The sequence below is a fragment of the Macrobrachium nipponense genome, chromosome 9 (genome assembly GCF_015104395.2).
Source record: "Macrobrachium nipponense isolate FS-2020 chromosome 9, ASM1510439v2, whole genome shotgun sequence".
Classification (NCBI taxonomy): Eukaryota; Metazoa; Arthropoda; class Malacostraca; order Decapoda; family Palaemonidae; genus Macrobrachium; species Macrobrachium nipponense.
The window spans coordinates 84,131,213-84,149,389 of NC_061110.1; the positions used below are offsets into that span (position 1 = coordinate 84,131,213).

The 18,177-nt window shown below is 36.2% G+C and overlaps 1 protein-coding gene and 2 long non-coding RNA genes across 3 annotated transcripts; all 3 read right to left on the reverse strand.

Moving 5' to 3' along the window:
* Nucleotides 1-1,674: 1,674 nt before the first annotated feature.
* Nucleotides 1,675-2,849, reverse strand: LOC135218459 (uncharacterized). Its single transcript, XR_010315333.1, has 2 exons — nt 2,798-2,849; nt 1,675-2,212 (listed from the first exon to the last, which is right to left on the reverse strand). It is a non-coding gene; the product is annotated as an uncharacterized LOC135218459 (long non-coding RNA).
* Nucleotides 2,850-7,199: 4,350 nt separating this feature from the next.
* LOC135217848 (uncharacterized) lies at nt 7,200-8,263 on the reverse strand. The gene is made up of 2 exons (XM_064253853.1): nt 8,209-8,263; nt 7,200-7,643 (listed from the first exon to the last, which is right to left on the reverse strand). Exons 1-2 carry the CDS (start codon nt 8,218-8,220, stop codon nt 7,335-7,337), a joined length of 321 nt encoding a protein of 106 aa, XP_064109923.1. The 5' UTR covers nt 8,221-8,263; the 3' UTR covers nt 7,200-7,334.
* Nucleotides 8,264-16,620: 8,357 nt separating this feature from the next.
* Nucleotides 16,621-17,705, reverse strand: LOC135218466 (uncharacterized). Its single transcript, XR_010315337.1, has 2 exons — nt 17,660-17,705; nt 16,621-17,086 (listed from the first exon to the last, which is right to left on the reverse strand). It is a non-coding gene; the product is annotated as an uncharacterized LOC135218466 (long non-coding RNA).
* Nucleotides 17,706-18,177: the final 472 nt, after the last annotated feature.

Sequence of the window (18,177 nt, forward strand, 5' to 3'; positions counted from 1 at the left end):
TAGTGTGTAGCATAATAATTGCTTTGTGTGTGATGAAAAAGAAGAAAAAGAAGAGAATATGGTGCAAAGAATGGCTCAGTAAAAGAAATGTATATGGTTAACGTACGTCTGCCAGGGTCGAAGCTCAAGCCATCGGGCACCACCATGGTGATTTTGCTACAAGACCCATCGGGCAATTTGACGGTTTGCCCATCAAGTGTGCCCGTTAGAGGGGAAGTCCGCCGATCAGGCCCGATCGTGTGGACAGGCCTTTAGAGGCAGTAATTTCTTTGAACTCGTCTTTGATGAGTAATTTGCCTTCATCGAAAAGATATTTGTTAACACCCTCGCATCCACATGAGACTATAATTGCGAAGTATGTAAGACTTAAATATCAATAAAGTCTAGAACAACACTAATGAGAGAAGAGAGAGAGGAGAGAGAGAGAGAGAGAGAGAGAGAGAGAGAGAGAGAGAGAGACGAGGTGGAGGTTGGGGAGATTACAACTGCCCAGGAAAACTATTATCAAGTTGTTTTCCAAACTGCAAAAGGACTGGAGCAGATTATTGTTATTCCTTTCAAATGTATAACTCTCACTGACGTTTCAGTGGCCTGTAATTTATACTCGATTAACTTTGATTACTCCTTGACCTAGAGTAAAGTTGCTTTAGCTATTCCCCTAAAATTTTGTTCACTGAAGGGTAATCATGTTTATCTTGTGGATTAACCCATCCATTTCCAAGTTTTTGCACCACTTGGACAGATAATGACGAGAAATTGCTCTTCTCGTTGGTCATCCTTCCTCGATGTAAATCCTCATTTTGTTTGGTTTTTGTTTATTTTATTTTAGTTTTTAATGGACGCTACGTCTTTTCCTTCAAGTATGTCGCTGCTAGCTACGAAAACCTTCCATTTCTTTACGTTATCTTGTGAGTTGTCGCATTGATTACTTACACTTTTATATGCAAGCTCAAAATGAGCCCAAATGTTTTGAAATAGGGCATTACACTACTTCCACAACCTTCTTAGTTCGGGAAAAAAAACTACCAGCAGTTTCAGTAGTGTTAGGTTTTACTAGGGAACATTGGGTTTGATGGTGACGAGGAAATTTCTCCAGATGTAGAATTTAACAGAAGTCTTTTGATTACTGATGCTCGCAACTTAATATCCCTACAAAAATTAAGCTTTTTATTTTAGTTATAGTGAATGAAATGCAACAGACACTTTTATAGGTAAAAATACAGTTTCTGGTAGTGTTTTAATATATATATATATATATATATATATATATATATATATATATATATTATATATATATATATATATATATATATATATATATATATATATATATATATATATAGACACTTTTAGAGGTAAAAATACAATTTCTGGTGGTGTTTTATATAAATATATATATATATATATATATATATATATATATATATATATATATATATATATATATATATATATATATATATATATATATATATATATATATATATATATATATTAAAACACCACCAGAAATTGTATTTTTACCTCTAATAGTGTCTGTTGCATTTATATATATATATATATATATATATATATATATATATATATATATATATATATATATATATATACATATATCACATTTAAAAAAAAAACATTGTATACATGAAAAATTATTTATTTTAAACAAAAAGGTTCATTTATGTAATTGTTAGTTTTATTTTCACACAAATACTTTTTTCTTCGTATGTTTAATTTTCTGATCATACGTGTCAGTGGAATTTAAACCAAATGTATTTTGCTATTTAAATTCAGATCGTAAGTCTGTACACAAAACACTCCAAAATCAGCACCAATAGGAAATAACACAGTTATGCTTGAAGGATGTCAGTGGTAAAGCTTCTCCTTAACCGGAGTAATAGGAAGGATATTGGTAGCCATAGTCATAGGAAGGCTCAGCATAAGGGTAGGGATAGGGATAAGGGTAAGGATAGGGATCAGTAGACCTCTTTCCATAATGGCTGCCATGTGATTGGTAGACAGGGTAGTGTCCGGAAGGGTAGGAAGCCTCAGGCTCTGGTTCTGGATCGGCAGACCTCTTGTAGTGGGGATGCACCCCATAGGGATGACTATAACCAGAGCCATACGAAGGACGATAAGAGCCATATCCTGGATCCGCCTCTCGCTTCTCAATCTCAGCAGCGCAAGCGGAGGCCGTCAAAAGCACAATTACCTGGAATTTTAATTATTTATTCCTTATTGTATATTGGGTGTAAGAAAGATTTGCTGTTGTATGTAGTTAGTATTCAGGTGAAATGGCTGGTGTTTTATTGGTGCGTTTAGTTCCTTTTGAAAATGATCAACAAAATTCTGAGAAAATTCTCATTGAAAATTAAATACTAAATTCATTGTGTTTGAAAATGATTCAAGTTATTCTGCTGTTATTACAAACAATCCAGTTTAGTGTGCGATATATCACAAATAAAAACAATAGTGCCAGTACAAATTGTAGAGAGAGAGAGAGAGAGAGAGAGAGAGAGAGAGAGAGAGAGAGAGAGAGAGAGAGAGAGAGAGAGAGAGAGAGAGAGAGAAAGTGAGTTTTAGTTGATTTGTTTCTAATATATTCATCTATAGGATGCTATTAAATGTATATTTTTACATTACAAACGGTAATCGGCAATTTATTATAAGTAAACATTCTTATTATAGCATAACTTAATAAAACTGGAGATTCTACCTAACTAAACTTTATATAAACAAAATATAAGATAAAGCTATAAGTGTAATAATATACTTAGAGGCTCTGAGATGTACAAACCAGAAACTTCATTGTTGCTTGTTTGTGTTCACTGTTGCCACTTTGGAGGAAGAGTGTGCTTGAGTGTCAGTGCTTCTGCAATTTATACATGTAGATGACTCTGGGAAAGCGTTTGTGGTTGGTGCATTTGTGATTGGTGACCATAATGACACGGAAACCAAAAGAAATGATGATTCATGAATATTCTCTGCTCGAAACCTGATTAATCCAAGCTTCGGACATGCTCACTGCAAGTCCAGCTTTTTCTTTGCAGTAAAGGTCTTCTACATATATCAAAGTTGCTAAAAGCCATAGAATTTAGTATTACTTTTTGCACATTACTCGCAGATGTCAATGAGTAAAAATTTCTCCAAATGGGGATATTTTCCATCGTAGTTAGTTTATTACATTAGACAATTGAATATGTAACATATCAATTTACGTATAAGTGGTTCGTGGTGGTATGTTTCTTCTTCCTGATAATATAGTAGTTATGAGTTGGACCACTGACGGATGGTCTCTTGTTTGTCACTTTTCCATAAGTTGTATTTCAACATAGACATTTCACATTCTCAATTGATCCTGTTTCCCTTTATCTGCCGAGAGAGAGCAACCAGATTCGCTGAACAGCAGCCCCAATATGCAGTAAAGGTGCCTCACTGTCGAACTCCTCAGTTACAGAAAATTTTTATTTCTCTCACTGTCATTAGGTTAATAAGGCAATGCATTATTAACCTGATGATTTCTCCTTATATTCTAATACGTTTTTATATATTTATTCATTTATATTTTCTTTTTAATAAGTGTAATCCCTTCTTCCTGTATTCCCCGTTACTCTCTCTTACTTCTTAATTAACACTAAATTTTTTGGAAGCCTGAATTTCAAATCAATGGCCCTTGTGGACTTGTTCCATGTGAATAAGGTTCATTTGAAAAATGATAATACTAATGATAAGATACATAATATATGTTTATTCCGTATGTGTGGTCATTCTTCTTATGAAAGTCTGGTGTATACTGTCCTTGATGTTCAAGCATTATCTTATTTAACATACATTTATTTTCACTAAGTTACATTCATTTCAGATTCTGTTAGTTTTTGTTATTATTCTGTTACTTCTCTTAATTAGATTTTCTTTGTTGGCGCCCTTGAGTTTACAGCATTTTGCTCTGCTATAATTACTACTACTAATAATGATAAATTGGTAATGATAATATAGACATAAAACCGTAAAAGCAACTGTGGAGTTTGCAGGATTTGTTTTTGAATGGTTTTCGATTCTACCGAATTAACGTCAACGAAGGTACAGGCCGATTCAACAGTCCGACGACAACTTCTACTTACCATTTTCCCAGTACAAAGACACCGTTGGTTATTATTAGTATTATTCATATATTATAAAAAATAATGACAATATGAATCGGAGACGAGCGTTTAAATCATAGGGGCTAACTTTGTCAGGTAGAGAACGGAAAGGCTTGGAGTAAAATCTTCCATAAAGGGAATTATTTGTTGATTTCCTTCTGCAATTCTATAAAAATCGTCGCGTGCCTTCCTTTAGCTTTCCTTTGCATGAATCAGTTTTTATATTGTTCTTCTTTACCAAATATATTCCTTGTCCTCGCTCTTACGTTTTGTATAAGGCACAGAGTGCCATTTGCTCCCTGTTCTTTTAGCTTCGAGCCATGCTGCAATTGTCGGACTGTGCTCTTCTCTACCAACTCTTTGGCAGGCCAGACGCGGCTTGTGAACAGCAGACTTTTGTTAGTTTTCTGATTTGTCTGCCAACGGACTAAGTCTCCCAGACAGATGCTGGCCGTGTGGACAAGGTTTTAGTTTTCATTTGATCCCACCTGCGTCGAGTCTGGTGGGTTTATCCGCTGGAACACTTGCTAAAGAACGAGTCTTATTATTAAAAAAAACTATATGAATGAGAGTCAGCTCCTGACAGATTTATATTATTTTATTATGCCTCAGTTCATATTATCTTACTGTTATTTTACTTTGCACTCTCTATCAACGCTCATTTCAATATTTTCTTCAGTGCTAAACGACCTCTTAGTCCCCAAAGCTTGGTCCTTGGCACTAAACACTAATGGGTGAGCTATCAAAGGATTTAGGATAGTTCAGGAGTGGTTCAGTCACTTTTATCATGTTTTGAAGTGAAGGCCTCTGTTTTTATCGTTTTAATCTATTCTGTAGCTGTTAGCCGGACATATGTTATATAATTTTTGCATGTTTGCTATAAGCCGGATAGTGTAACTGATGACGAACTTTGTCTAAATTCTCTGGCCATCTAACTTGCGAACATTATCCTGAGCCGTTTCATAATATCTTTAAAAGTGCTTATAGTTGTTTCGCGTGTTCCTCCGAATTATTGTAGCTGCAGATGGATATATAATCCAGGTAGGCAACTAATCCATACATTTCGTTTCTGAGGGCATTGATGATAATGGGGCATATGACCAGGATATTTTCCTTAAACACTTGGGAGCCAAGGACACTGGAATTTAATTGGTCCAATCTATGAGTGGGGTGCACCAGTTGAAGATCACACTCGATGACATATTTGGCACTGGCAGTAGTATCGACTCTGTTGGCAATTCGGGCCAGGGGAAGGAATCTGATTTCGTCACCTTGTTCATGTGGCGGTATTCTGTGCAGAAATGGACTCCTCCGTCTTGCTTTCTGACGAGTACGCACGACGAACTCAACTCTAATACGCCAGGTCGAATGATGTCCAGTGTCGGCGACAAATCCAGGTCTTTTTGCAACAAATCCCGTTTCTACTGGGGTATTGCATAGGCATAATGGCATTTCCTACTTCGACACCATGATCTGGATAGGTACATCGCTGAACAGACTTACAGTCTATTCGACCAAGGCTTAAATATCTCGATGCCGTTGCTCTGCTGAGTGGCACAATATGAGTCGAAGTTTTACACATTGTCGGAATGATTCAGCCTGACTTGAAAGGGTTTCTTTTGGAGACTCAGGGCCATCTTTAACAAGTTTTCTAGACAGACGTCCTACCCATTTCTGCTATTCTCGGTCTCGGGGCTTTCGGAGGTCTGTACGCAGGTGGTCTTTGTGACCTGGCATGACATGGGGTCGGCACCGCTGGCAGTGGCACCCCATGCACCTGTACGGCTTAACATTTTCTTTGGACTTCATTGACAGAGAGAGAGAGAGAGAGAGAGAGAGAGAGAGAGAGAGAGAGAGAGGGGGTGGGGGTTGGGGAGATTCCAACTACCCATGAAAACTGTTATCAAGTGGTTAACAAACTGCAAAAAGGAATGGATCAGATTATTGTTTTTCCTTTCAAATTCATAATTCCCACTAGTGTATCAGTCACATGTCAATTAATTTTGATTACTCCTTGACCTAGAGTAAAGTTGCTTTAGCTAATCCCCTAAAATTTTGTTCACTGAAGAGTAATGTTGTTTATCTTGTGGATTAACCCAGCCATTTCTAATTTTTTGCACCACTTGGAACGAGACATTGCTCTTCTTGTTGGTCATCCTTCATCATTGTAAATCATAATTTTGTTTGTTTTTTGTGTATTTTATTGTAGTTTTTAATAGACTTTATGGCATTTTCTTCAACTATGTCACTGTTAGCTAAGCAAGCTCTCCATTTCTTTACGTTATCTGGTGAATTGTCGGATTGATTACTTACAGTTTTATATGCAAGCTCAAGAATGAGAAGGAACCCAAATGTTTTAACTGAGCATTCCTGTATTTCCATAACCTTGTAAGTTCGAGGAAAAACTAACTACAGTTTCAGTAGTGTTAGGTTTTACTTAGGAACTTTGGGTTGATGGTGACAAGAAGGAATTTCTGTAGATGTAAGAATTTAACCGAAGTCTCTTGATTACTGATGCTCGAAATTTAATATCGCTGCAAAAATTAAGCTTTTTATTCTAGATATATTGAGTCAAATATAACACACACTGATGGTGATTTTTTAGATGTAAAAATACAATTCCGGTGGTCTTTTAATATATATAATATATATACATATACATACATACATATATATATATATATATAATATATATATATATAATATATATATATATATATATATCACACACATATATATATATATATATATATATATATATATATATATATATATATACACACACACACATATATATATATATATATATATATATATATATATATATATATATATATATATATATATATATAATATATATATATATATATATAATTTACTGTGACGTCAAAACAATCAAGATTGTCACATTTAAGAAAAATTGTTTACATGAAAATTTTTTTATTTTAAACAAAATGGGTCATAGATATCTACAAGAAAAGCGTAGTTCGTTATGTAATCGTTATTTTTATTTTCACACAAAAAAATATTTATTCATATGTTTATTTTTCTGATCATAAGTGGGATAGGAATCAATACCAAATGTGTTTTGTAGTTTAAATTCAGATCGTATGTCTGTACACAAAACACTTCAAAATCAGCAACAATAGAAAACACATAGTTATGCTTGAAGGATATCAGTGGAAAAGTTCCTCAACCGGAGTAATAGGAAGGATATTGGTAGCCATAGTCATAGGAAGGCTCAGCATAAGGGTAAGGATTGGGACCAATAGACCTCTTTCCATAATTGGCGCCAAATAAATGGTTGACAGGGTTGTCTCTGGAAGGGTTAGATGCCTCAGGCTCAGGTTCTGGATCGGCAGACCTCTTGTAGTGGGGATGCACCCCATAGGGATGACCATAACCAGAGCCATACGAAGGACGATAAGAGCCATAGCCTGGATCCGCCTCTCGCTTCTCAATCTCAGCAGCGCAAGCGGAGGCCGCCAAAAGCACAATTACCTGGAAATTTGATGAATTATTCTTTATTGTATATTAGGTGTAAGAAAGATTTGCTATTTTATGTATCCAGTATTCAGGAGAAATAGCTGTTGTTTTATTGGTGCGTTTAGTTCCTTTTGAAAATGATCAGCAAAATTCTGAGATGATTTTCATTGAAAATTAAATACGAAATTCTTTGTGTATGAACATTATTCGATTTATTCTGTTGTTATTACAAACATTCCAGTGTACTGTGCGATATATCACAAATAAAAACAATAATGCCAGTACAAATTGGATAGAGAGAGAGAGAGAGAGAGAGAGAGAGAGAGAGAGAGAGAGAGAGAGAGAGAGAGAGAGAGTTTCAGTTGATTTGTTTCTAATATATTCATCTATAGGAAGCTATTAAATGATTATTTTACATTACAAACGGGTAAAATCGGGCAATTATATTATAAGTGAACATTCTTATTATAGCATAACTTAATAAAACTGGAGATTCTACCTAACTAAACTTTATATAAACAAAATATAAGATAAAGCTATAAGTGTAATAATATACTTAGAGGCTCTAAGATGTACAAACCAGATACTTCATTGTTGCTTGTTTGTGTTCACTGTTGCCACTTTGGAGGAAGAGAGAGTGTGCTTGAGTGTCAGTGCTTTTGCAATTTATACTTATAGATGACTCTGGGAAAGCATTTGTGGTTGGTGCATTTGTCATTGGTGACCATAATGACACGGAAACTGAAAGAAATAATGATTCATGAATATTTTCTGCTCGAAACCTGATTAATCCAAGCTTTGGATATGCTCACTTCAAGTCCAGCTTTTTCTTTGCAGTAAAGGTCTTCTACATATATCAAAGTTGCTAAAAGCCATAGACTTTAGTATTACTTTTTGCACATTACTCGCAGATGTCAATGAGTACAAATTTCTCCAAATGAGGATATTTTCCATCGTAGTTAGTTTATTACATTAGACAATTGAATATGTAACATATCAGTTTACGTATCAGTGGTTCGTGGTGGTATGTTTCTTCTTCCTGATAATATAGTAGTTATGAGTTGGACCACTGACGGATGGTCTCTTGTTTGTCACTTTTCCATAAGTTGTATTTCAACATAGACATTTCACATTCTCAATTGATCCTGTTTCCCTTTATCTGCCGAGAGAGAGCAACCAGATTCACTGAACAGCAGCCCCAATATGCAGTAAATGTGCCCCACTGTCGAAATCCTCAGTTACAGAAAACTTTTATTTCTATCACCGTCATTAGGTTAATAATGCAATGCATTATTAACCTGATGATTTCTCCTTATATTCGAATACGTTTTTATGTAATTATTAATTTATTTTTTCTTTTTAATAAGTGTAATCCCTTCCCTATATTTCCTTTACTTTCTCTTACTTCTTAATTAACACTAAATTTTTTGGAAGCCTGAATTTCAAATCAATAGCCCCTGTGTACTTGTTCCATGTGAATAAGGTTAATTTGAATAATGATAATACTAATGATAAGATACATAATTCATATGTTTATTCCGTATGTGTGGTCACACGTCTTATGAAAGTCTGGTGTATACTGTCCTTGATATTCAAGCATTATCGTATTTAACATACATTTATTTTCACTAAGTTACATTCATTTCAGATTCTGTTGGTTTTTGTTATTATTCTGTTACTTCTCTTAATTAGATTTTCTTTGTTGGCGCCCTTGAGTTTACAGCATTTTGCTCTGCTATAATTACTATAATTTTCATAATATATGAATAATACTAATAATAACCAACGGTGTCTTTGTACCGGGAAAATGGTAAGTAGAAGTTGTCGTCGGACTGTTGAATCGGACTGTACCTTCGTTGACGTTAATTCGGTAGAATCGAAAACCATTCAAAACCAAATCCTGCAAACTCCACAGTTGCTTTTACGGTTTTAGGTCTATATTATCATTACCGATTTATCATTATTATTAGTAACTTACTAATAATAATGATAAATTGGTAATGATAATACAGACCTAAAACCGTAAAAGCAACTGTGGAGTTTGCAGGATTTGTTTTTGAATGGTTTTCGATTCTACCGAATTAACGTCAACGAAGGTACAGTCCGATTCAACAGTCCGACGACAACTTCTACTTACCATTTTCCCAGTACAAAGACACCGTTGGTTATTATTAGTATTATTCATATATTATGAAAATAATGACAATATGAATCGGAGACGAGTGTTTAAATCATAGGGGCTAACTTTGTCAGGTAGAGAACGGAAAGGCTTGGAGTAAAATCTTCCATAACGGGAATTGTTTGTTGATTCCCTTCTGCAATTCTATAAAAATCGTCGCGTGCCTTCCTGGAGCTTTCCTTTGCATGAATCAGTTTTTATATCGTTCCTCTTTACCAAATATATGCCTTGTCCTCACTCGTACGTCTTGTATAAGGCACAGAGTGCCATTTGCTTCCTGTTCTTTTAGCTTCGAGCCATGCTGCAATTGTCGGACTGTGCTCATCTCTACCAACTCTTTGGCAGGCCAGACGCGGCTTGTGAACAGCAGACTTTTGTTAGTTTTCTGATTTGTCTGCCAACGGACTAAGTCTTCCAGACAGATGCTGGCCGTGTGGACAGGGTTTTAGTTTTCATTTGATCCCACCTGCGTCGAGTCTGGTGGGAGTATCCGATGGAACACTTGCTAAAGAACGAGTCTTATTATTAAAAAAACTATATGAATGAGAGTCAGCTCCTGACAGATTTATATTATTTTATTATGCCTCAGTTCATATTCTCTTTCTGTTAGTATTTTACTTTGCACTCTGTATTAACGCTCATTTCAATATTTTTTTCAGTGCTGAACGACCTCATAGTCCCCAAAGCTTGGTCCTTGGCACTAAACACTAATGGGTGAGCTATCAAAGGATTTAGGATAGTTCAGGAGTGGTTCAGTCACTTTTATCATGTTTTGAAGTGAGGGCCTCTATTTTGATCGTTATAATCTATTCTGTAGCTGTTAGCCGGACATGTGTTATATAATTTTTGCATGTTTGCTATAAGCCGAATAGTGTAACTGATGACGAACTTTGTCTAAATTCTCTGGCCATCTAACTTGTGAACATTATCCTGAGCCGTTTCATAATATCTTTAAAAGTGCTTATTTTTGTTTCGCGTGTTCCTCCGAATTATTGTAGCTGCAGATGGATATATAATCCAGGTAGGCAACTAATCCATACAATCCGTTTCTGAGGGCATTGATGATAATGTGGCATATGACCAGGGTATTTTCCATAAACACTTAGGAGCCAAGGACACTGGGATTTGATTGGTCCAATCTATGAGTGGGGTGCACCTGTTGAAGATCACACTCGATGACATATTTGGCACTGGCAGTAGTATCGACTCTGTTGGCAATTCGGGCCAGGGGAAGGAATCCGATTTCGTCACCTTGTTCATGTGGCGGTAGTCTGTTGCAGAAACGGACTCCTCCGTCTTGCTTTCGGACGAGTACGCACGACAAACTCATCTCTAATACGCCAGGTCGAATGATGTCCAGTGCCGGCGACAAATCCAGGTCTTTTTGCAACAAATCCCGCTCCTGCTAGGGTATTGCATATGCACAATGTCATTTAAACATATCATTAATTATAACCCCTGTCACAGAAGCTCGGCCACGCAAAATTGCTAGCTCCCGCCTAGCAAATGGTCAAACAAAAGAGCTCATACATATAAGAAAACATTGGCCGGCTCAAAACATAAATAATAATAATTGCACGTCTCTGGCATTATAAAGTAAAGTTTTGTCATGCTTCATCTCAAATAACACTAGAATTTTCTCTCATCCTGGATTCTTGAATATCGCTCTTTGTCTGCAACTTCCAGAACAGACTGAAGCATGCTGTAGGAAGGCGAACGGCCTCTCTCCTTGTAGAAGACTTCTAACAGCTTTGTAGACCCAAAAGCGCTGTAGAACTCTGTTGGCTCGTAAAAACTCTCATAATCACCCTGGATAAACGACAGCAATCTCTGCACGGCTGGTGGACGTCGGGAAACGACGATTTTGGTGTGTTAGTATGTCAGTCAAGTCATCGGTCAAAAAAAAAAATTAACCCCAGACAAACTACTTATATCAAACAATGATCTCAAAAAAAGAGTCAGAAATACTAACTGAACGTCTCCCAATTAACTCCACTTAATATGACCACTAAATCATAAGTCATCATCACAACTCACAAAGAAAAAAAAAAAATCAAGTTCTCTAACTCAAGTCTCCAAACTCACACATCAGCACACACAATCCAGAACTCACAGTAATTCCATGAACTTCTGCACTCACATTTCAAACTCGAATGTTATCATAAGTAAAAAAAAAGGAAAAAAGATAATGAGCCCAAGAAAAAAAAATCACGTAAAAAGCCCAGAATAAAAAATGTTCTCTCAAGCTCTGATATTACAGCAACTCACAAAATCAGTAAAAATCTCCAATGTCTAACAGCAAAAACCCCTTTACTGCTCATATAATTAATTACAATGAGACTTAATGTCAAACACCCATTTACGTAAATCACAACCCCGAAAAATTACATCTCCCGTCCAAAAAGAAATGCTATTCAAAGCTAAATCGCCCAATTACATCTCTCATAGGAAAAGGAAGAAAAAAAAATATAAAAAAGATAATCACAAGTAAACTTCCCCCATCACAAAACACATAACATATGCATGATATACATAGCCCCACGTTTTTCCCCAAGAAATGACCCATGTATAGTCACAGAATTTTGACATCGCAACTTTCATCGACCGACACGGCCAGAAAGCAAACTCTCACCCACACACTTTCGTGAAATGCTATTGTCAACATTTCCAGATATTGCAAAAACTCTGAGCAATCACCACTAAAGGAAAGAAATCAGCACACTGGACACATCACAGCAGTTGTCAGCAGAAAAATCCTCCTGCGGACGTATGCTCTGACTGCGACACAAAAAATGTCTAGTCAGACACGCAAGTTCGGAAACTCATGATTCTCAAGAAAAAGTCCTGCACTGACACGAAGTAAGCACATTTCACAAAATTAACTCCAGGATATGACTAATGTGTTCAAAGACGTAGCTCTCACATGACACTGCCCAATTATATAAAAAAAAATTATCACCTTTTCGGGATAAAAAACTACGATAAACTCGTAATGCAGCAATTATATGCCTCCAATAATAACACACTTGTGAACATAAAAAATCCACATCTCCATAGGACTCGTAATGCAGTAATTATATGCCTCCAAAAATAATATCTCCATAGGACCACAATGCAGTAATGCCGCTCGCCTCCAAATAATCACGAAACCAAAAAGAAAGAACCACAGAACTCTTCTCTTGGCTCGAAAAAACTCCATAACCACAAAAAAGGTCACCCGCCAAAGATCAATTCCACCTCCATATATATAAATATGTGACACCATATTAATAATAACACCACTCTGGTGATAAAATATTTCCTCCATGTAATATTAACCACACCCACACCATATTCCCTCTTATTTCTCTGATAGCCACATGTTAATAAAAAACCACCACTCCAGGAATAAACAAAATATTCACCTCTATTTCTGCAAATAAAAAAATATTTACCTCTATTTCACAAATAATTCCATGTGGAATAAAACAAGTCTCCAAAGAATATTAAATTTCCAAGCAGGAATATCAAAAATGAAATCCCATCTCCAAATAATGTGCACTCAAAGCATCCAGCTGACCCACTCACAAATATTGCCCCATATATCTCCTCAAAAGTTTGTCTCCATTTGCAACAAAGATGGCTGCAAAATAATTGAACTAAACATAGCTCTCACCACCATAGGCAAATATCAAATGGCCAAAAATATATATCCAATATATTATATCTCAAATTATAACTCCAAAATAATATACCTCCAATTCTTCAGAGAATAACTAAAAAATAGTCAAAAACTATAAACTCCCTCCTTAGCATAACTGCTGAAAAAGGGCAAAAACTCGGAAAATAAAATTGTCTAGGAAATTCTAGAAAAAATCACCAATGTGCCACAACTCATTATAATAAAACTCCAAATTCAAAGTGTCTAAGCCAAGACTTCTCCATATGCACCACGACATAGGCCACTAGAAAACTTAGCCAAGTTTCCTATCTCTGGCAAAGTTGTCACAAATACAACGAAGGTATTGTGCAAAAAACTCACAATTTCTGGAACATAAATATCCAGAGAAAAAAAAATGTAGTGCCATTACGTATGCATTAAAAAAAATGAAAAAATTCTCCCATATATCTCTCTGTGCAGCATCAAACAGCTGAAAACACAAACACGTTCCCGAGCAATGACTCTAAGTCACGAACTGAGATATTAAAAAATATTCACACAAACTGGAGAGAAAAAATAAATTCAAATTCACCCTTGATAAAAATAATTATGTCAGCGATGGCTAACTTCCAAAAAAGGAGAAAAGAAAAATCAACGGCACTATCCCCATGACTCACGTATGTCAAGCAATTATCTGCTGAACTCATAAAAAAGAAAAAAAATGTGTTGTTAATTCCTCCCAAATTTAAAAATGATTTTACCACCCTTGATAGCATTACAGCACCCACGTATTAGTAAATAAAAAAAAATCAGTATCAGAAATATCATTATCAGCAAAATCATTAGTATTAGCATAAAAACATCACCAATGTTAATACTTGTCCATTTTCCAAAAATTCAGCACAAGATTCACCAAGATTCGGCAAAACTCATAACAACTCACCAAGATTCAGCCAGATTCATCACCATTCAGTCAGATTCATCACTCATGAACGACTGAACATTCTCTAAAGTCATAAAAACTCAACAAATAATTAACCACAAAAGTTCTCCCATAATTCATTGTAATAATTCTCCATGATATAATTATCTGTAATAATCATAAAATAATCTCCCATGAAATATCTCAAATCTCTCGTAACATATGTCTCAAGTAATGATAATTATACTTAAGTAACCCTCCCATAAAAATGTCAAGTAATAATAATAGTTATTAATAATAATAATTCTCCATAGTAATAATCCTCTTGCAAATATCTCAAGTAAGGGTGCAATTCCATTAGCATTGCCAAACCCACAGTATACACCACCATTGGCACACCCAAAATCAACACCATTCGACACCACTCACTGGCACCGGGCATCACCATTCACCACCACTCACACCATTTTAAAGTAATCTCTCCAAAACAACAAAAAAATAATAATCTCTGTGTCCCCATTATATTTGTGCCTTCCAAAGCATAAGGAAAACTTACACCCATCCAATGCATTTCAATTCTCTTTTCTCTTCATTCAAGAGAAAGAAAATTTTTTCTAAAAAAAAGACCCTATGGGTATCTTACTTCATCAACTAAGCAATCAGCTGATGTCTTGGCATTGGAATTAATTTTCAAGGGCAAATTCGTCCCTGATGCTCCAACAATGAGAAAAAAAAGTAGTAGTTCACCCCCACTGAGGAAAAAAAAAGAGAACTTCACCCTCCACTGAGAAAAAAAAAGTTTCACCCTCTCCACTGAGCGACAGACCCCCCCTGAACAGTGTTTGAGTATGCCCCGAGGTATACCCATAGTAGTAGCAGTTCCTTCCCGGTAAGCAATGCCCTCGAGCAGGCAGTAATCCCCTTGCAATACCCCCGAGGCAGGCAGTACTCGCCTCCCCTTGCAACGTTTCTCAGCGCCGGTTAGCAGAAATTGCTGAGCCCACAAGAACAAGTGGGCGCGCTCTGTATCCAAGCAAAAATCGCAACCCAAGCACAGTTTTGTATACATGAAAACTTTTTATACACACTTATATGTTAAACAAAGACGAATGCGTGTATTCTAAACCTGCGCCAATAAAGAAAACACGTCACTTTCTGCTACTATGGGGGACAAAATTTGACATCTTAAACCAGTTCCATTACACTCGGAATTTGTGCAAGACACGCTAATAACACACATGGATTGTCTCGGGAATCACACTGACAAACATCTCAGTACTAACTGACTGTTCCCGGCCCCTTGAGGCATCTCGCTCTGGGCAAAATACTGAGTCCAGTTTAATTCTCTCCTCAGCACCACATTCTCACGGATGGATATTTCTCTACCCGTTTCACCCAGTCACTGAAATCTAAAATATCTCCACAACCAGACACTCTGCAAATTGTATTTAATATCACAAAAAGCGTAACAATGGTTCAATATCCACTGCCACCACTGTAAACGAGATAAGAATCTAATTTTTATTTGGTAAACGTGGAACCCCGAGCGTCAGACAAACTGACACACTCAATCTCTCTCTCTCTCTCTCTCTCTCTCTCTCTCTCTCTCTTTCTCTCTCTCTCTCTCCATTCTGACAGGTAATCAGAATGAGAGTCAAAGTTATATAAAAAATAAATGTTTATTCAACAATGGAAAGATAATAATCCAAGTCTCACAGTATTTAAAATGTCTTAATCAGTAATTTGTCACACCAATTGTCTCTCCTCCCATACGGGACTCTCGGTCCCCCTTGCCAGAACACTTAATTCCTTCGCCAGAATCGTCTGTTTCAAAGCCACGAGAAACACACTTGTTAGCACACATAAGTTTAAAGACAAAGCTAAAGATTAAACATTCTTACAATGTATTAACAGGCCATTCCTTTGGCTAAAGTAAGGTAACACTTACCCATTTCCAACCAGGATATCACTCACAGTTTAACAAAAACTCTTAGGCACCCGCCATCGTGGCTCTTGCCTTCCTCCCAACGAATCTTTACTATGCAAGTCTTCCCATAGACTTGGCTAAGGACGCCATTATCAAAGGAAGAGGTGCACACGTACATACGAATGCACACTTCGTCAACGCCCCTTGTTACTGGCTACAACTAGTTCTCAAAGGCACTTGGAAAAGACCCATGAACTCGTGAACATTGACGCCTCTTGAAACTATGCAAATGGTCATAGATCTCCAAAAGAAAAGCGTAGTTCGTTGATGTATTAGTTTTATTTTCACACAAATGTATTTTGCAGTTTAAATTCAGATCGTATGTCTGTACACAAAACACTCCAAAATCAGCACCAATAGAAAATACATAGTTATGCTTGAAGGATATCAATGGTAAAGTTCCTCAACTGGAGTAATAGGAAGGATATTGGTAGCCATAGTCATAGGAAGGCTCAGCATAAGGGTAAGGATAGGGATAAGGGTAAGGATAGGGATCAGCAGACCTCTTTCCATAATGGCTGCTATGTGAATGGTAGACAGGGTAGTGTCCGGAAGGGTAGGAAGCCTCAGGTTCTGGTTCTGGATCGGCAGACCTCTTGTACTGGGGGTGCACCCCATAGGGATGACCATAACCAGAGCCATACGAAGGACGATAAGAGCCATATCCTGGATCCGCCTCTCGCTTCTCAATCTCAGCAGCGCAAGTGGAGGCCGCCAAAAGCACAATTACCTGGAATTTTAATTATTTATTCTTTATTGTATATTGGGTGTAAGAAAGATTTTCTGTTGTATGTAAATAGTATTCAGGTGAAATGGTTGATGTTTTATTGGTGCGTTTAGTTCCTTTTGAAAATTATCAACAAAAGTTTGAGATGATTCTCATTGAAAATTAAATACTAAATTCATTGGGTATGAAAATTATTCGAGATATTCTGCTGTTATTACAAACAATCCAGTTTAATATGCTATATATTACAATCAATAACAACAGTGCGTGTACAAATTGGAGAGAGAGAGAGAGAGAGAGAGAGAGAGAGAGAGAGAGAGAGAGAGAGAGAGAGAGAGAGAGAGAGAGAGAGTTTTAGTTGATTTGTTTCTAATATATTCATCCTTTAGGATGCTATTAGATGTATATTTTTACATTATAAACGGTAATCGGCAATTTATCGTAAGTTAACGTTCTTATTATAGCACAACTTTAAAAAATGGAGATTCTAAGCTTGCCAAATTTTATATAAAAGAAATATAAGATAAAGCTATAATAAGTGTAATAATCTACTTAAAGGCTTTAAGATCTACAAACCAGAAACTTCATTGTTGTTTGTTTGTGTTCACTGTTGCCACTTTGGAGGAAGAGTGTGCTTGAATGTCAGTGCTTCTGCAATTTATACTTGTAGGTGACTCTGGGAAAGCGTTTGTGGTTGGTGCATTTGTCATTGGTGACCATAATGTCACGGAAGCTAGAGAATTATGATTCAGATATATTTTCTAATTGAAACTGGATTAATTCAAGCTTCCGATAGGCTCACTGCAAGTCCAGCTTTTTTTTTTTTTTTTTTTTGCAATGAAGGTCTTCTACTTATATCAATATTGCTAACAAACATCGAATTTAGTACTAGTTTTCGTGCAAAACTCACAGATGTCAGTGAGTTCAAATGTTCTCCACATGAGGTTATAGTCCACCATAGTTATTTTATTACAATAGACAGTTGATTATGTAACACATCAGTTTACATAATGAGTGGTTCGTGGTGGTAAGTTTCAGTTTCCTAATAATAGTAGTTGTGACTTGGACCATGGACGAATGGTCTTTTGTTTTTC